The sequence below is a fragment of the Chamaea fasciata genome, unplaced genomic scaffold (genome assembly GCF_029207755.1).
Source record: "Chamaea fasciata isolate MVZ Bird 193981 ecotype frontalis unplaced genomic scaffold, bChaFas1.0.hap1 SCAF_6, whole genome shotgun sequence".
NCBI classification, from domain to species: Eukaryota; Metazoa; Chordata; class Aves; order Passeriformes; family Sylviidae; genus Chamaea; species Chamaea fasciata.
Window position 1 is genome coordinate 60,158,588 of NW_027094091.1, and position 17,130 is coordinate 60,175,717.

Sequence of the window (17,130 nt, forward strand, 5' to 3'; positions counted from 1 at the left end):
CTTGAGGCTGGACAAACTCAGTGCTCACAGCTGTTCTCCTCTTCTGTCTTGCAGCAGCCTTCTGACAACCTTGGCTGCCCTCCACTGAACATGCCGTGGGGGTCACTGTCTGTCCTTTACTGGGGGAGCCCCAGACAGGGCACAGTACCCTAAATGCAGAATCGTAAGTGCAGAACAAAGGGTAAGAATCTCCTCCCTCTGCCTGATGGCTGCAGATCCGATGATGTGGCCTGAAATAGGGTGGGCCTTGAATGCCACAAGGGCACTTCGCTGACTTGTGCTCAATTGGAGCTGGATTTTGATGGTCCCAACTTTCAGACAGATGGAATAAAGTCTTTCTAGAACTTGCCAGCCTCTGTTCTAGGCTGTAGAATGGTGTTGCCTGAGACTAAATTTCAGAAGTGCTCTTACTGCTACACCTTATAGAGGTGACACTGTCAGGCCTTCAGATACAAATGTTGTACCCTGAGCTTTTAAGTAGCACAAGTATTGTTCTACGTTTCTGGTGTTCTAGGTTTGGAGGGTTTTTCAGCAAGTATCACTACTTGCAGTTGTGAATGCCAGTGAACCTGAAAACTGTGGAAGAAATTGCCTCCTCCTAAAACAAGCCTGTCCAGTACTCTATTTTTCATCTCTGATATGGAAAATTGTCTCACCCAATGTGAATAGGATGACATTCATTAAGGCTTTTGTAGATAAGATGATTAAAAGTTACGCTGCACTGTAAAGAAACAGCATCTCTGTGGCTTGATAAAGTACCTCCATGTATAAAATAGTTCTATTTTGTTAAGGTGTTTCTGTATCACAAAGTTAATAGCAGAAAAAAGACATATTGGGTGATTTAGTTCATCTTTTGCCCTATGAAGAGTCTCCGCACTGCTGTGCTGTTATTCTGAGCCTCACTCAGGTTAGTTTTGAATGAATAGCAGACTGTGTTTTGGAGATCATGGTCTGGATACTTCTGAGCTATTTGAGTCTTTTTAGCCCACAGAGTTTGCTGTACTATTCTAGAAATCTGACCTGAAGAAAAAAAACTGACTGTCACATACGAACGTCTTATTCTGATACGTTGCAGATTATTTAACCAGCTTATCTACTAGGTCTGCTATAAAAGTCAAAGATAAAATGATTTTGTTATTTAAAGCAGGAGACCTTTTTGTGTACCTGTACTTGACTTGAAAAACTTTAGCTGCACTATAACCATGTGAGATACCTATGTAAAGAAATAAGGGCTATCACCTTACTCCACAATGAACAGCACTGAAGGGAAAATAATCCTCAAGAAGCTGGAGTTTGACTGCCTATATGGTGAGACAGATACGGGCATAACCTTAATTACAGTATTTGGCCAGCACAAGATCTAGCACAGCAGGTTTTTATGCCTGTGATTGCTGCTTGTGGGACAGACTGACTGTGTTTCCCTTTCATTAGCTCTTGTAAAATTATCAGAAACCCTCCTTCAATCTTCTCTTTGTGTGTTTGCTTTGGGGATTTAGAGTACGACAGAATTCACATTTGGCAGGGACATGGTGTCAGATCAAAAGGGTGCAGCTGAGAAGATAAAGGTCAAAGGAAATGATCAAATATGTAGATTCAGTTAGGGCAATTGCAGTGCTCGCTGGTGGTGACGGAGAGAAGGTCACTGGTATTGCTTGACTCTTGCCTTAGTTGGGGTCCTATCAGTTTGTCTGATACAAAAGCATTTGCAGGACAGGGAATTAAACTGTGTGGAGCAGGAACAGAAATAGAAAGAATATTTTAAAAGCGGAGAGAGCAGCAAAGGTCAGCTTGACTCTGCACCTAAATTTGGCAGCTGGGTGCAGAGCTCAGTCTGTCAGACATCTGAAGAACTCATTTGTTTGCGGAGTTACCTGAGCTTTTGATTGACACTGTTACCTGATGCGTTCCTTTGCTGCTCTGTGTTCACTTTCAATGCACAGCATGCTATTTTTACACTTTTAAACACAGATGCAAGGTTCTGTGGTTTTATAATAAGAGAGTAATGGAAGCTTTAAACAAAATTTTAAAAAGAGAAAAATCTTCTTAACAGGACAAAAAAAAAAAGCATTATGATATTTCTAACTGGTCTCAGGCTGAGAATTCGCTATAAAAATTTCTGAAGTCTGAGATGTATCTGTGGATAGTAGATGGTAAAGATTTTTATCAATGTTTATATGTGTCTTTTAAAGGTCAAGAAATGTCATAAGAAAAGATTGAAAGCACTTCATGTAAATTGTTCCTGGAACATATCCAAGTGGCTTTTATCTCCTGGCTTCAATTTTTTTTTTTTTTTTTTAAGAGCTGTAGGAAGTAAAGCCACTTTTTCTCTACTCCAGGAATGTGGAGGAAGGCAAAAACCCAGGTAATGAAAAAGGACTTGGTGATACATATCAGTTTAATTTTAGGTAGAATGCTTATGCCTTCATGATAAAGGGATTCTCTCCGTCTTTTGCTGGAGGAGACGACATGACACCAACCAGCTGAGGAAGTTGAAAACATTTTTGGGGATAGCCAAACCATGTTTTGGTGCCTCTGAGATCCATTGTAATACTGGATAATTGAAAATGAAAGGCCTGAATCTTTCACAGTTGAAGTAAAATCTGTGAAGCTGACACACTCACACGTGAGTTAGAGAGGATGGGAAAAACAGAGCAAACAAATTTTGTTGGAATGATTCCTTACCCGGGTGTCCCTTCTGGTATTTAACTCTGTTCATGCATTTATTTATGTTCTTGGTTCTCCAGGCATAGCGCCTTTTTTATGCTGTCTGTCTCCGGAGTTTCTGGTCAGCATCCAGCCAGCAGAAGCAACACCTCATAGGGGAGTTCTGCCATGATACCAGTGCCCTTTCAGGAGTGCTCTGAATGAAAATTACTAGGAAAAAAAAATCACGCTCTTTTTCTGAAACTAAATTGAGAGTAAATTCTACAGGTCTTCAACTTCTCTTTTTGCAGCAGAAAGTCTGAATCAAAAGGGCTGTATGGTATTTGGGGTGTAGTAAACAAATTAACTTGGAGCCTTGATTTTGAGATTTCAGGGCTAAAATTGTCGATTTTGATCACTTACCTTGCAGCCAAAGCAAAGCATTCAGCAACACCCAAGGAATCCCAAGTGTAGAAAGTGAACTATGGTTTTGTTTGCTAGACCTGGGACACTGGAGAGGAAGGCAAGGAGGGGGAGGATATGGACTTGAGCAAACTGTTCATTAAGGTTAATGAACCTTGTAGTGTGTGAGAGAATATCTGTCAGCCTTGAGAGCAGGATGAGGCCCAGAATACTCCTCTCACCTAGAAAACTTGTGCAGGTGTAACAGGTTCTTCACATGGTTGTCTGGAATTTTCCATGAAAGGGAGTGGAAGAAGAGAAGATGAGGTTTCCTCCTCTGCCCCTATCCCCATACTGACCCTTCTGTCAGTGCTGGTACAGAGTAATTTGGAGTTTGTAAGAGGCCTTCAGTGCCCGCCTTAGGAGGGCTGGTGTGGAGCTGCAACTTCATTTAATAAATAGAAACAAGGCTTCACTGACTGGTGTGTCATCGCACACGCAGCATTCATAGAAAGTGATGTAACTCTCATATTTGCAAATATGCAACTGTTTTCTGCTTTCTAGTTTGAAAAATTATTTTCAAGAGCTTGCTTCTATTTATAACAGCCAGAAGAATACTGAGGCTGTCAGCTGCTTGCTTCCCTTCCCATTTGCAGGGACGTGGTACACAAATTACGACTTGGTAATTGTGATTTCTGCTTTCAGCACTCTGAAAAATTACCGCCTAATTAAATAATTATGGCAGTTGTTTATTTTTTTTTTTAAATACATATTTGCAGCCGAGAGTTTCAAGGAAACCCAGACGGTGAAGATAAAGGAAGAACCGATGGAAGTCGACATCCAGGACTCGCAGGCGTCGGTGTCACCCAGCCAACCCAGCCAGAACGTTGGCTACAGCACTTTACTGGGGCGAGACATCAGCGAGCGCATCCCCAAGGCACCCGAGGGCCGCGTGCTCCCGGAGAGAAACCTCTTCAGCCAGGACATATCAGTGAAGATGGCCTCTGAGCTGCTCTTCCAGCTATCAGGTAAATCCCGTGCAACTCCTCAGTAGCTGAAGTTAAAGAACAAAACGAGATTTTTTATTTTTTTTTGTGTTGCCCCGAAGTTCTATGAAACTGTGAGATCACAAGGGCTGGAAACTAATAGGAGTTAGAACCTTCCCACCCTCACACTTGGAACACAGAGGCCTTGCCAAATGTCCCCCATAGTTTGCATATGCTTTAAAGCACTGTGGCGGCCAGGTCAGGTTCACAGTATTTCAACTGAGTTGGAAAAGCCAGAGTTCAGCTCCTGTATTTTTGAAAGCTAATTAAATAATTTGTGATGACTGCTTTGATCCCTGTAGAGGAGGATCTGCAGATGGCAGTTCCTGGCCTAAGTGGCCAGTGGCTGCAGGATGCAGCACTCCTGGGGCTGCACTGCCCACTTCCCTTGGCAAAGAAGGTGAACCACGTCTCTTACACAAAGGCTAGTGGGACCAGCACAGTGTTCAATGAACACTTGCATCGCTCATCGCTCTGCACGGAGCTCCAGCGCTGACATGTGGAGCTGAAAAAACTTGTTGGGTGTTGATTTAAATAAAATCATGCCCATTCTCTAATCATGTTGGAACCGTTTACCCTAAATTACCCTAGGTTATGCTGTTACCTGAAAGCATTAAAATAGTTCTGCTGAATAAAATCTGATAGAGAACATATGACATATGCTAATCGCAAAACTCATGTGTGTTCCCCTGCAGAAAAGGTGAGCAAAGAGCACAACCACAATAAAGATAACACCATCAGAACTACAGCCAGGTAAGTACAGCCCATGGTTACCTGCAAAGCTGCACTGTAAATTGCATTGCCTCCTTTTGCCTTGTGAACTCAAACCTGTCTGTCTCCTGCAAATGGGACCTGATAGCACAAGTGTAAGACATTTCCGTGAGTAATGGAACCCATGTCTGAAAAGCGACTACTATAGATCTGATTGCTTAGGGTTCAAAAGTCAAAAAGGCCTGAAGGGCTTTTGTCTGTTCTCCTCTGATCAAGTAGTCACATGTCATTTTAAGAATTATTTATTCTATTTTTTTTTTTCAACAAAAACTGAAACTTAAACTGCATGGTACATGCAGTGCTTGAGGGAAGACCAGGCTGACAAGTGGATTTTAAGACATGGATGAATGTAAGAAGAGGTGATTTTGATTGTCTTCCGTCTAGCTAAATTCCTTTAGAGAAATTTCAATTTAGTATTTCTGTCATCTCAATACATTCTAGAGATGAATTTTTAAAAGCCAGACTGTAAGACAGTGCTAACAAAATGTGTTAAAAATTACAGTTACATTATTACAATCACTCAAATTAAGCAGGAGTTAAAAACATGATCCTATTGTGGCCTGTGCTGTGAAAGAAATGTGCACTTTACAGTACTGTGGCTGGGAACAAACCCACACGGTGTTTACATATCCATGCAGCAAGGTGAGGTGTTCCTATGGGAAGATTTAAAGCTTTTATGCAGTAAGTGGTAGCTGGAATTGGTAAAGACTTAGGAACCCTTGGTGTAGGGTAGTAGGAGTAGGCAGGAACTGACAAGGATATATTTCTTTCCTACCTGAAAGTTCCCTAATTGTTGTGGATGGGTTGGAGACTGAGCACATTGAAGTGATGAAGAGTTCATTCAAAGATAGGGTAAGAGCTTCTTGACTCTGCAGCTCCTTTACAGAAGTTCTCAGTGCTAACTTACAACAGCTTTGCCCAGACAGAATGGAAAACATTTCAGTTGCAAAGAAAAGGTCTCTGAAATACATTGTACCTAAATTTCTAGGCCTATCCAATTCATTCATGGCAGCTGCAATAAATAACTTGTTTTTAATAAACTGACCAGCTCAGTAAATGTACATTAGGGTCTTTTTGATGTTACAAGTTGAAAGATAATTTAATTGAGCTTTTGGCTTTTGGCTTCTGGTTACAGTGAATGCTTCCCATATTTGCTGGTTGTGGGAATTTGTCAGATATGCAGCCTGCAATGGCTTTCTGTGCTACTTAAAAAGCATAAGCCTGAGATACAAACAGAGAGAAATGCACATATTGTCTAACTACTCCTTAACCATCCAGGGTGTGCTGCAGGGACGGGCTGACAAATAGTTGAAAATAGATTTCAGTGTCTCATGATGTTACCAGCTGGACTGGTGTGAGAATCCAGAGCTACTTTTGGATCTATCAAAGATAATTCCAATTGGAAAGGTTGAGGGCAGTTCAAAGATAACTTGCCCTTCTTCTGGCTGCCAACTTTTAAGAGGGTAGCACAGTTGGCTGTTGTCAAACTCGTGTTGAGCTTTACTGAGTTGTCCTTACAGTGGCTGCTACCTATCAGAGCATGAAATGCTGAGTGCCTGGTTCAGTTTCTCTGGGTGCTTTTCTTATCCTGCCTATTTATCAGCAGAAGAAGACATGAATGAGGAGAGCTTCTTAAGAGGAGAAGTGAGTCAGTCTACTAAATCCTGCGAGTTCAAACAGATTGAGTTGAAAGACCTTGCCAAAATAAAAAAGCCAACCCACCCCAAACCAAATAAACAGCTGGAAGTCTTTACTGGTAAGGGTATGACGCCTTCTCAAAAATAGAATGTGATGGAGCAGCCAGTGGAGGATAGAGGCACTTGGACTGCATCAAGAAAACATGTGGTGTTGCAGTTTGGCTCACCACCCCACATCTGGAGTAATGACAGAAAGGCATTTGAATCACAATTGCTGTGTGAAATGTGCTGACAGCTGCAGAGAGCCAAGGTGAGGTCAGTGTTGTCCACCTGTGAGTAGCTGGGAAGCATAATGATTTAGCTGTGTCACTGGTGAGGCTTAAATCAGCAATCCCCAGCAAGACGGGGCACACAAGCACTTTTTGCTGTCTTACTCCCGATTAACATTTCTTACTGTCACCTATCTGTTGCTGTTCCTCCTGTGAGTATTCCTGGACTTTGCCAGCAGATACTTCCATGTGACTTTGCTTAAGCAGCCGGAACTGGCAAGGATTCCTCACAGTTCAATGGCTGAGTGAGATGGTAGAACCTGCCATGTGTGATGAGAAGACAGAAAAGTGGAGAAGCGAGTGATCTGGAAGCGAGTGCGCCAGCCTAAGATGCCAAGATAAGTTTCTTTCATCTAGAGAGCTGTGTAGCCATGAAACTGGAAAAGTACAGCCAGAGGAAAAATAAAAAATACCCCAAAGCTTTAACGTTCATCAGAAAGGACTTTGCACAGTGATTGAGGGAAGTGTGTGTAATTTCTTGCTGTGAGGCAGGAGCTCCTCCCTGCATACTTTGCACTGGGAATCTGCTGAGATAGAAATAATAATAGGGCCACCACTGAAGGGACTCGGCTGCCATTGTAGAGGAAGGCAGAAAAGGGGTGTCCAAGGATACTCTGGTTCTGTAATTCACCAGAGGCCAGTGGACGAGAGGGAAATCCTTGGGATATGGCATGACGTGGACTTCAACAGCACCTGCTCATGATCTATGACCCAACCTGAAAGAGATAAGCCCTGCACCATCCATTTTGCTTAGAACCAGCAGTGAACAGTGTCCCAGTGACTGAATCTAAGGCACAAGCAGGAAGGCCAACATGGAAACCCGAGCGGATTACAAGATTTTCAAGAGTTACAATAGTAATAAAACATTTTTTATTGCTGTTTTTCTTTCAAATCATTATTAAACCAGCGAGAGGAATGTTGCAATAAATCATGGCGTATTTTTATACAGTGTCAGTCTGTTTTGTATTATGTCACCCCTGAGTGGGAGTGTGAGTCTTGGAAGAAGTTAAGTTTTGCATATGTGTGTTGGAGCTGTTGTGGTTTATCCTGGTCACTTGTTTTCTGGAATATCCTGCATTGTTCAGCTCTTGGCATTCTCCAAACCGTTCAGGTTTGGGGCAACTTCACACCTTCCCCTTCAGCACAGACTAATGTTGACGACTTCTGGATGTGTTCAAACTTTTATAGAAATACCAAAATATCCCATTCACTGTCACATATGGAACAGCACAAAATGAATAATGTCCAAAAAACTTAATAGGAAAGTAAAACAACGTGGTTGCCAAAAGTGTTTCACAATCAGCTCATTATCAACAAGTTTCCCTGAGGCAGAAGAGGTCTGACTAAGAATACAAGTGACGTGGTGGAGACACCTTGTTCACTCTCTGCAGAAAAACTGCACGAGGGGAAATACAGACCAAGTGATGCCTTTTGGACAGAAACTTTGGGTATCTGGACTGGTGAGGTCAGCTTGGTGCAGCTGGCACGTACTGTGAGTCTGGACTACTTGCTGTGCAACTCCTTCTAAGACCTCATAGTAGGTCCTTTATCCTGAAAACATTCTTGGATTTTATTCCTGGGTAAGAAAAGGCTGCAGAAATGGTCTGGCCTCCTGTCCTGCACCTTTAAAACACCCACTATACACCAGCCTGTCAAGGATTCTCGGTCTGGGAGAGATCAGATCTAAAGTGATTTTCACTTTGCTTAGAAGAAATAGATAGTTTTCATGCAGCTGGAATACATTCCCTTAGAAAGCATTTTTCCAAGAAAGACTGTAGTTTTCTATTTTTAATTTTTTTATGCACCTCTTGGCTGATGTCTGTCTGTACTGCAGACAAGGAATTCTTGTTTCTGTTATGATCTTTGAGCAGAAAACAAATACTTTGACAGAGATGCCATTTCACTATTGAAATTAACTTTTTTTTCTGCCTGTTAATTAAAACTAAGGCAAAATATTCTTTTTGAAATCATGTAGCTGGTAATTTTTGTGCTTTATACTCTTTGGGATGCGTCTGTTCAATTTATGAGTTGTTTCCTGCTTTAAAAATCAAATTCATGGAGGCAGTTTCATTCATGTCAGAACAGAACTATTCAGCATCTTAATCTAATATTTGAAAAGTTCTGTTTTAAAGATAACTACTGTACGCCTCAGATTATTAAATAATAATATTTTTTACCTTTCTTGATTACCCTCTCCAGATATGGCGATGGAATACAAACTTTTGAAATGTTAATTTTAACGATCCATACTGTATTGTGATATAGCAAAAGTGAGATGTTGAAATGTAGCTAAAAGCCTTTTGTGAGGTGTTCAGTTTTCACTCTGAAATACAATTGTACCAAAGCATGCTGCCTCACTTTTCAGCATGAATTCTGTAAATGAAACGTTTTTTTTTAACAAGATGGTATTTCTTACAATATTAAGATGTTGAGATCAAAATTCATATTTACTTCTTCCTCTGTTAACTGCTGTTTTCTTTAAAAAAAGGCATCTTGTTTTTTCCTCTAGCCCTTTCTTTTCTGAAGATACATTTAGACAATCACCATTCACTTCCAACTCAAAAGATCTCCTGCCCAATGAAACTGCTCTTCATGGAAGGACGTCAGCACCAGGTCAGATACTTCTTTCTTCCATTACTTCCAGTTAACAGATATTTTTAAAATTTTCTTACTGTAAACTCCACCACCTGACCAATGCTCTTGAAGTATGGTTTGCTTTGTCAAAAGGCAGCTATTTCTCCGTTACAATAAGTGCTTATTATTTAGAAGGAAAAGAGAAAAGTTAAATACTGCTGGAGCATTTTTGTTAATAGTCTTTAGGCTGCTGTTTCTATGAGTTGTGCAATAGTCTACAGCAGATTTAATTTAGCAATATCAAGAGAGGTGAGGGGTTTTTGTGTGTGTTGTGTGTGTCTGCCACTGTACTGATGCTGAATTACTATCTGCTATTTCTCTGTTCCTGGCCATTTCCATCTCCATCTCTGGAGTACAGATGAAATGTTTACAGGATGTCTATCAGGGTGGCCGATCTTGGCAATACAATTTTCCTGCCTTTAGCAGTAATTTAGAACCTTTCTGGAAGGATGTGGAGTTCTTCAAATGTACTGAAAGGCCCCAGCGTCTGTGGGTGCCTTCCCACTGATTTTCTGAACTGGTTGACAGGCATTTTATGTCTAGATATAGCTTGGGTTGTATTCTGCATTAAAATGGAAAATACAGGCATGTAATAATACTATTCAAGGTCGCACTGAACACATGCAAGAACTTGGTATGTGCCTTCACCGTCCTGCTGCAAAATAACTCGTTTGCTAGTTCACTGCTATCTGTTCTTAAATTAATAGCTCTGGGGTTCTAAAGGTCAGTAATTACACAGTCAGCTGTGGGGGGGGTTATTCACCTTTTCTTAGCAATCAATAAACTTTTGGGCACGTTACTGCTAATTTTCAGCTATAGACTGTCATTTAATTTACAACTTAACAGACCCTTCATTTTTTTTAATGCTTGAATAGTCATTTGACAGCTTGTGAAGTGGCAGATGAGGGTAAGAGCTAGATGCTGTCTAAGGGTAAATATGCATAGCAAGAAGAAAAAAAAAAAATTGTAGGGTAAGGACAAGGGTCTCCAGGCTGTGCACAGACACAGTTCTGTAAGGAAGCAGTGGATTCTATACCTCTGGGTGAGGAGAACCAGATCAGGTGTGGTGCTTTTAAGTATTAAAATGTAAACCAGGTTAGCACTTTCAATCCTGGCTTTTGACCTTGACATAACATGGAATATTCATATGCCCAGATGAAAGATGAGAATTCACAGACTCCTCAGGCAGGGCTCAGTACCTCAGAGGACACGGCCTCTAGCAGCAAGACTCTTACATCATACCAAGATAAATGCATAAGAATTTTAATTCTCTCTAAGTCTTCACTTTAAGTGAGGCCATTAGAAGTATGGGTGGGGTTTGATCTTCTGCTTAAAAGATGTAAAGTATCTTGTTGGTTAGATCATCCTGGAGTGTTAGAATGGCTTCTGAGGAACTGGGTTTTTATATGCTTGTGCTGCTCCATAATCTATTTGTGGAACCTTAGTAGGTCTGTATATTATAATACATGTTGCTCTGTGGTTATAAGACTCTGATATATAATAGTAGCAAGTATACTGAAAAGTTTACAATGCCAGTTTCTGGTATGTTTTTATTTTTGGAACAACTCTCCTAACGCAAAATATGTTGTTTTATCTCAGCTGCACAACAAATTCTTGGGCCTGAACTGCAAGTTTACAGTAGCACCAAGAATGTCATTTAAATTTGTAATCAATTACAAATATTATATTCGTGTAAAAGAGCAGCAGAATACCCACAGGTAAATTTCCTATTAGTTTCAGCCTTGCAAGAAGAAAGAGCCTATGTAGTGCTATGGATAGCTCTGAAAACATTTTATCCCTTCAAAGAGCAGCATTAAGGAACAGAAACAAACCATTGTGAAAGGCCTACAGAAAGCGTTACAGAAAATGCTGTGGAAGTGTGTACGTGGTCTCCCACGTAAAAATGCTTTGGCTTGAGATTTGTTTTGGGTTACTTCATCCCTGAAACAGGACAGTAAGAAGCAGAAACAGCAGCCTAAGAAAATTATAGGAAATTCCCGGTCCAGTGGCCCTGGTGGAACCCCACGCACACTCGCGGTTGCCTCTTCCCAAGTGAGCACCAAAATGGGTGGCTGCGTCCCCAGGCTCCTGCCAACTTTCTGTCTGCAGACTTTTTGGCACCCTAGCTGCAGAGGACTTGGGAAAAGTGACAGGAACATAGGACAGTAAGATATTTCATGTGTCAAATTCAATTCTTTCCTGTACTAGGTAACATTATGCAATCTTTTTCATTACCAGGCTCCATCTTAAATCCCGTCATCCTTATTATTTTTATGAGGATGCTGTTTCAGAAGCTCGCCCCTTTGAAGAATTGGGACCACTCTCTTTCCAGCCTGAATTTATTCACAGCAAGTTCTACTCTAGTTATTTCACCAGCGCTGTCCTTCAACTTTGATAATTCTTGTCCCTTGCAATGTTCACCATCTGATGTGCCATTTTACATTCCTCTAATCCTGTCTTCGTTTTGGGGAGCTGAGACAGCCTGTGTCTTTTAGACTCTTTTAGTATGATAGGGTTTCCATTTCCTAGCCTTTTTCTGCCTCTGTTTAGGGGCATTAATTTCTGCAAATATGAGTAGTCAGAGCTATATGTGCTCTTTCATAGGAGGTTTTACCCCTGACTTTTTCAGTAGCCTGCAATCTTCTGAGTGCATATTGGAAATGCCTCTCCTGATTAATCACAGCCTTTGTAACTAGAACATGCTGGTGTCTCTCTTGCTGGTCAAATAGTAACATGTTTTTCTTTTCCTTTATAATTTCAGCTGATGATTTCAGCATGCAACAGAAATTCTTATTCCTACGCTCTTAGGCAAATGACCTTGTAATTTGAATTGTTTCACTTGTTATTCTAGCTCTCAAGATTATTTCTTTAGTACTCTGAAATTTCTGCATATTGATATTGCTTTCACTAATGCAATTTGGGTTTGTTTGGGGGTTTTTGTGTGCGTGTGTGTGTTGAAGCTGTTAAAGAGGATTTTTAAGTACAATGGGTCCAAAGTTCAGTCCTTGAGACTTAAGCTTAGTGGCCCCCTCAGCGCAAACCACTTCACTTTATAGCCAGTTTATAAGAAAATTGCAAATTCGGGTATTTAAGTGGCAGAGCACTCTTTGTAGGGCATTGAGTAGTTAAGATCCCCCAAGGAGTATGAAATAATTAGGAAAGAATATTAAAAGATGTCTGAGCGCACTGCACTGATCAGGGCATTTAGCAGAGGGGAAAAGAAAAATCCTAAATAAATAATGATATTGTGATGAATTTGGCCTGAAAAAAGGGTGGAGTATTCCTAATCAGCAGCAGTGTCACAGGCAGGAGAGTTGATTTTAATTCAGGTATCCGAGGAAATAATGAAATCTCCAACAGCTGTCAGAAAGGGACTCATCAGATCCACAGAAGTCATGGTATCTCCCTGATAATCTGTGGTGAATTCCTAATACTCTGAGAAGGGACGATAGAGTTTCCTAGGGTATATAGTTCAAATTTACTGGTTAGATTTGGGGAATTGCTTCTCTCACTTTTTAAGGTATTTTCTATGTTAATAACCATATTATTATATTGCACTTTTCTGTATTACTCTTACTGTCCAAATAACTTCATTTTTACTCAAAAATGGAAATAAAATATTCTTGATATCTACATCCCAAACACTTTGCTCAAAAATTACCATAGTATCAAAGTAATATCTAATACAAAGTCAATCCAAACCAATTCAATAATTTCAGCTGCCCCCCATTAAGATGTGGCCTCTTTTAATCTGGCAAAAGGTAAGGAGAAGAAATTAAAATTTTTATTTCAAACAGTCAGTTTTTAAAAAATGACATTTTCATCTTCTGTTTTATAGGATTCTTCTTTTGACAGAATAGTTTTATGTCAGACTATATAGTTCAGTTCAGATCACTGGATAAATTAAAAACTTGATCTTATGCTGCTGTTCCTGACCCTTAGTCAGTCTTTAATGTACTTTAATAGTTTTCCACCATCTCATTGACTCATTCTGTAAATCAAACCTGCCTTCATGGAAGCCAGATGAGTGATATTCACTTTTGCTTTTCTGGACGGTTCATTGATATTGGTGAAACCCTCAGCCATGGCTTTTTGGGCGTATTTTTTCTCCATGTATGTCTGTGTGTAGTATAATAATATTTCATTATTTTCTCTCCTGTTTACCAAGGACCTGGTATTCTCCTTCATTTGCATTGACAGTGCCAAATATTGAAACAATCCCATCTGTAGTGGATTAATTTCTTTTTTTTTTTAAATCCATCCATTCCAGTATGTTTGGAACTTCAGGACTATTCTGCAAATGCACAGGTTTCTTCTTCTTCTCCAGTTCATACTCACACTGTCCTTTTCTCTAGAGCAGTAATTCCACTGGTAACTTCAATAATACTAAAAGGTGAAAACCTGCCTGCTCCCAGGGCCTCATCTTTGCACATTCTGCACACAGCAGTGCCAACACCTGTGTGGCCACATCAGGGGACGTATGAGCTAATCTTTTTTTTTCCCTAACAGTTTGTGGGAATGTTGGGACGTGTGCAGGATGGAGGGAGTCTGTATCCTTCAACCATGTGTAATTTCAGCATTTGTGTGAGACTGGTGTGCCCATGAGCACACTTAATCTTGTTCATTTTCTTCTGTTACCGTAGCTGGAAAATACCCCCTGAGGGTTTAGAATTTTAGCTTGAATATGATAAATAATCACGGTGGTGGTGTTGTGCAGATATCACATTCTTTAGTATGAGTTTGCATGTATCTTCCTGCCTAATTCCTTTTTAAAAATGCTTTGAGGTCAATATAGCTCTTGATGTTGTAATTTTCTGTGGCTCCGAGCATCTGGAAAGTAGACAGCAAGAGCTCTTTTGGTCCAAGCAGCAGAGGTGCTCATATCCACTATTTTCTGGCAGTATTTGTGCTCTGATTTCGCATGCTCTGCAGCAAAATAAACTTCTGCAGCCTTCTACAGCAACCACCTCTGAATTTTAGGTCATCACCATGAGACCACTGTAAGCACACTGAGAAATGAAGGGACACCTTGAGGGTTTGATTTCTCTATGTGGGATCACTGCCACTTCTGTCACCCTGGAAAATACCTTAGGCCTTAGGAGACTATGAAATACACAAACCCTATGAATTTCCACTGAAGTGACCAGCAGTGAAATGTTGGCATTTAAATTGCCCTTGTGTCACTTCCCTGCTATGTACCCATGTAGTTAATTAGAATGATTCACACCTTCTTACAGTTGTTTGCTTACAAGTGCCAAAAAGGCTCTAACTCCACATTGTGGGTCATCCTATTTACTGAAGGAAGGCTTTCTTAAAATGTTCAAATGTTAGAATTTGTAAATGAAAGCCAGGGCTTAAGAGCATGATTACAAGCAGTCGATTTTGAATTAATTCAGGACAGCAGAACCTGTGGATTATTATCACAGAATGGCTGAGGTATGAAGTCTAGTTCCTGTCCCTTCCTCAGAGCAGAGTCATCTTGCTGCTCAAGGCTATGTCCAATCAGGTTCTGAATATCTCTAGGAATGGAGACTCTGGACAATCTGGGTCAGCTGTGCCAATGTTTTACCTTGCTTACTATAAGAAAAGTCATTTGCTTATGTTTAAGTGGATTTTCCTGTGTTTTAATTTGTGCCCTTCCCTCCTCTACACTGGCATCACTAAGAAGAGCCTGACTTCATCTTATTTCCCCCTATCAGGTATTTATCCAGGTTGGAAAGATCCCACCAAGTCACTTTTTTTCCATGCTGAGCAGTCCTAGTTCTCTCAGGCTCTCCTTGTATGACAGCTGCTCCATTCCCTTAATCACGTTTGCCGGACTTCAGACATTTTTTGAAAGCCTAAAAGAATATTTCAAGACCCTGGCAGGTGTTTCTGTCGCTGTGATGGAACAGCAGTTTTTATTGCCAGTGTAATTGCAGGAGGGAGTGCACGTGCATATGAATTGACTTATGTAGTGCTTTTCCCCCCACTTGCTTTATCCCATTATTAGTGCTTATGATCATTTTATCTGCTTTCAGTTTGGGTCTGAGTTATGAGCTCTGCCCATCCAAGACATTGGATACCCCCTTCAGTTTCCTGATGATGAGAGTCCCTGACCCCTGTTGGCTTCCTGTCAGAGTAGAAAAGTGAGAGTGGCACTTAATTCACTACCAAGGCATGTTCCATCAGGCACTTGGTCCTGCTGTTCATTTCTGTCTCAGGATTTCTGTGAAATGTGCTTGGGGAAAGTGGTGCTGGAAGCAGATGCCACGCAGTCATTGACGCCTGCAGGGCACAATTGTAGCTACTCCCTGAGCCGTGCAAAGTCTGTCTCTCTCAGTCCTCAAAAGCACCCTTTTCATTTTATTTTTCTTCTGGTACTTGTCTGGGAGTAAGATTTAACCAAATACTCTTCTTTGTGTGTGTGTGTGTGTGTGTGTGTGTGTGTACACATGGGTGTGCATGTGTGTGGCTGTGTAAAAATCCACACAGGTGCATGAAAAAGGATACTGGAGAGATGTCCCTCTGATAAATCCAACCTGTGTGACAGCTTCAGACATGCTAGGAAAGTATTTTTGTGACAGAGTGGCAGATTGATCTTAGTAACTGATTTGAGTTCCTTATCTCCAACATGCTAATTCTTCCCACACAAAGAGTGTCTTGTGGGTACAAGTGACTGGTGTGAGCTGTCTGGAAGGCCAGGGGCTGTCAGCCACTGAGGTGGCTCTCTGCAGTCAGATAGCGGGAGACAGATAGCTGGCAACTTGTGGAAAGTTATTCTAGGGAAGGTGAGATAGTTGGACTGCAATAGAAGTGGGCTATACTTGGCATAGTTCTCCAAAGCAAGACAGATTTTGCAGAATTTGTTCAACATAATTCAGTGCTAAACTGCCTGATAGTGGCTCTGGCACGTTTTCCATCTATCGCATCCTGTCTCCGGATTCCCATGACCGTCTGCCTGCGTGCAGCCTTCTCTCCCTGTGCACTCAGCTGCCTTGACAACCACTTTGCACCACAGCCATCGAGCAGAGCCTTCCACATTTCTGGTTCATTCCTTGGGATCGGAACCAAGGCGGCTTCAACCGATTGCAGCATTTTCTGGATCTGCTCCCAAGCAGGTTTGCATCTCCTGCACGTGTGGTGCAGATCTGTGGTGCAGCAATAGAGGCCATGTCCTGAGCAGCCACACAGTTTTCATAAGTAGCAGAGTCCCTTTCAGAGCTGAAAATATAATTCATTATGCAGAACAAGCCATTTCAAATCAGCAAATGGCCTCTTGCTCGAGCATGTGTACGGTGTGTTCTCTGGCTAAAGCAGGACAAGTGAGATGTGCGGCACGTGCATCCTTGTATGTATCTTTGCTTTTCTTAACCATTAGTATTTACTGGGCAGGGAACGTGATCATATCCTTCTGAGCATCCCATGAAGCTCCTGGTGAATTGACCAGTCTCTCAGTATAGGCTAAATAGCAGGACTTCGCACAAATTGATGTGGCCACACAGATTTCACTTCTTTTCCCTGTGAAGTCACTGCACTGAATATTTTGCCAGTTGTTTACAGGACTTTCAAGATGAAAGGTGTTAATTAAAACAAGCAGAAAGAGTTCAGGTCCATATCTAATGGCTGTCTCACTTGACATCTATCTGAAAGCTTGTGTTTCTTGTTTTACTATGGGCTGCCTCTATA

The 17,130-nt window shown here is 41.1% G+C and overlaps 1 protein-coding gene across 3 annotated transcripts in view; it reads left to right on the plus strand.

Annotated features, from left to right (window-relative positions):
- Nucleotides 1-17,130, plus strand: part of ZNF827 (zinc finger protein 827) — a 113,233-nt gene that overhangs the window by 72,115 nt on the left and 23,988 nt on the right. For 2 of the 3 annotated variants that reach the window (XM_066186530.1, XM_066186531.1), the window contains exons 6-8: nucleotides 3,825-4,073; nucleotides 4,787-4,844; nucleotides 9,338-9,441. In XM_066186530.1, the coding sequence (XP_066042627.1) occupies nucleotides 3,825-4,073; nucleotides 4,787-4,844; nucleotides 9,338-9,441 (411 nt within the window). Of the gene's footprint in view, nucleotides 1-3,824; nucleotides 4,074-4,786; nucleotides 4,845-9,316; nucleotides 9,442-17,130 lie in introns of all 3 variants that reach the window. The other variant, XM_066186529.1, reaches the window with a different exon arrangement.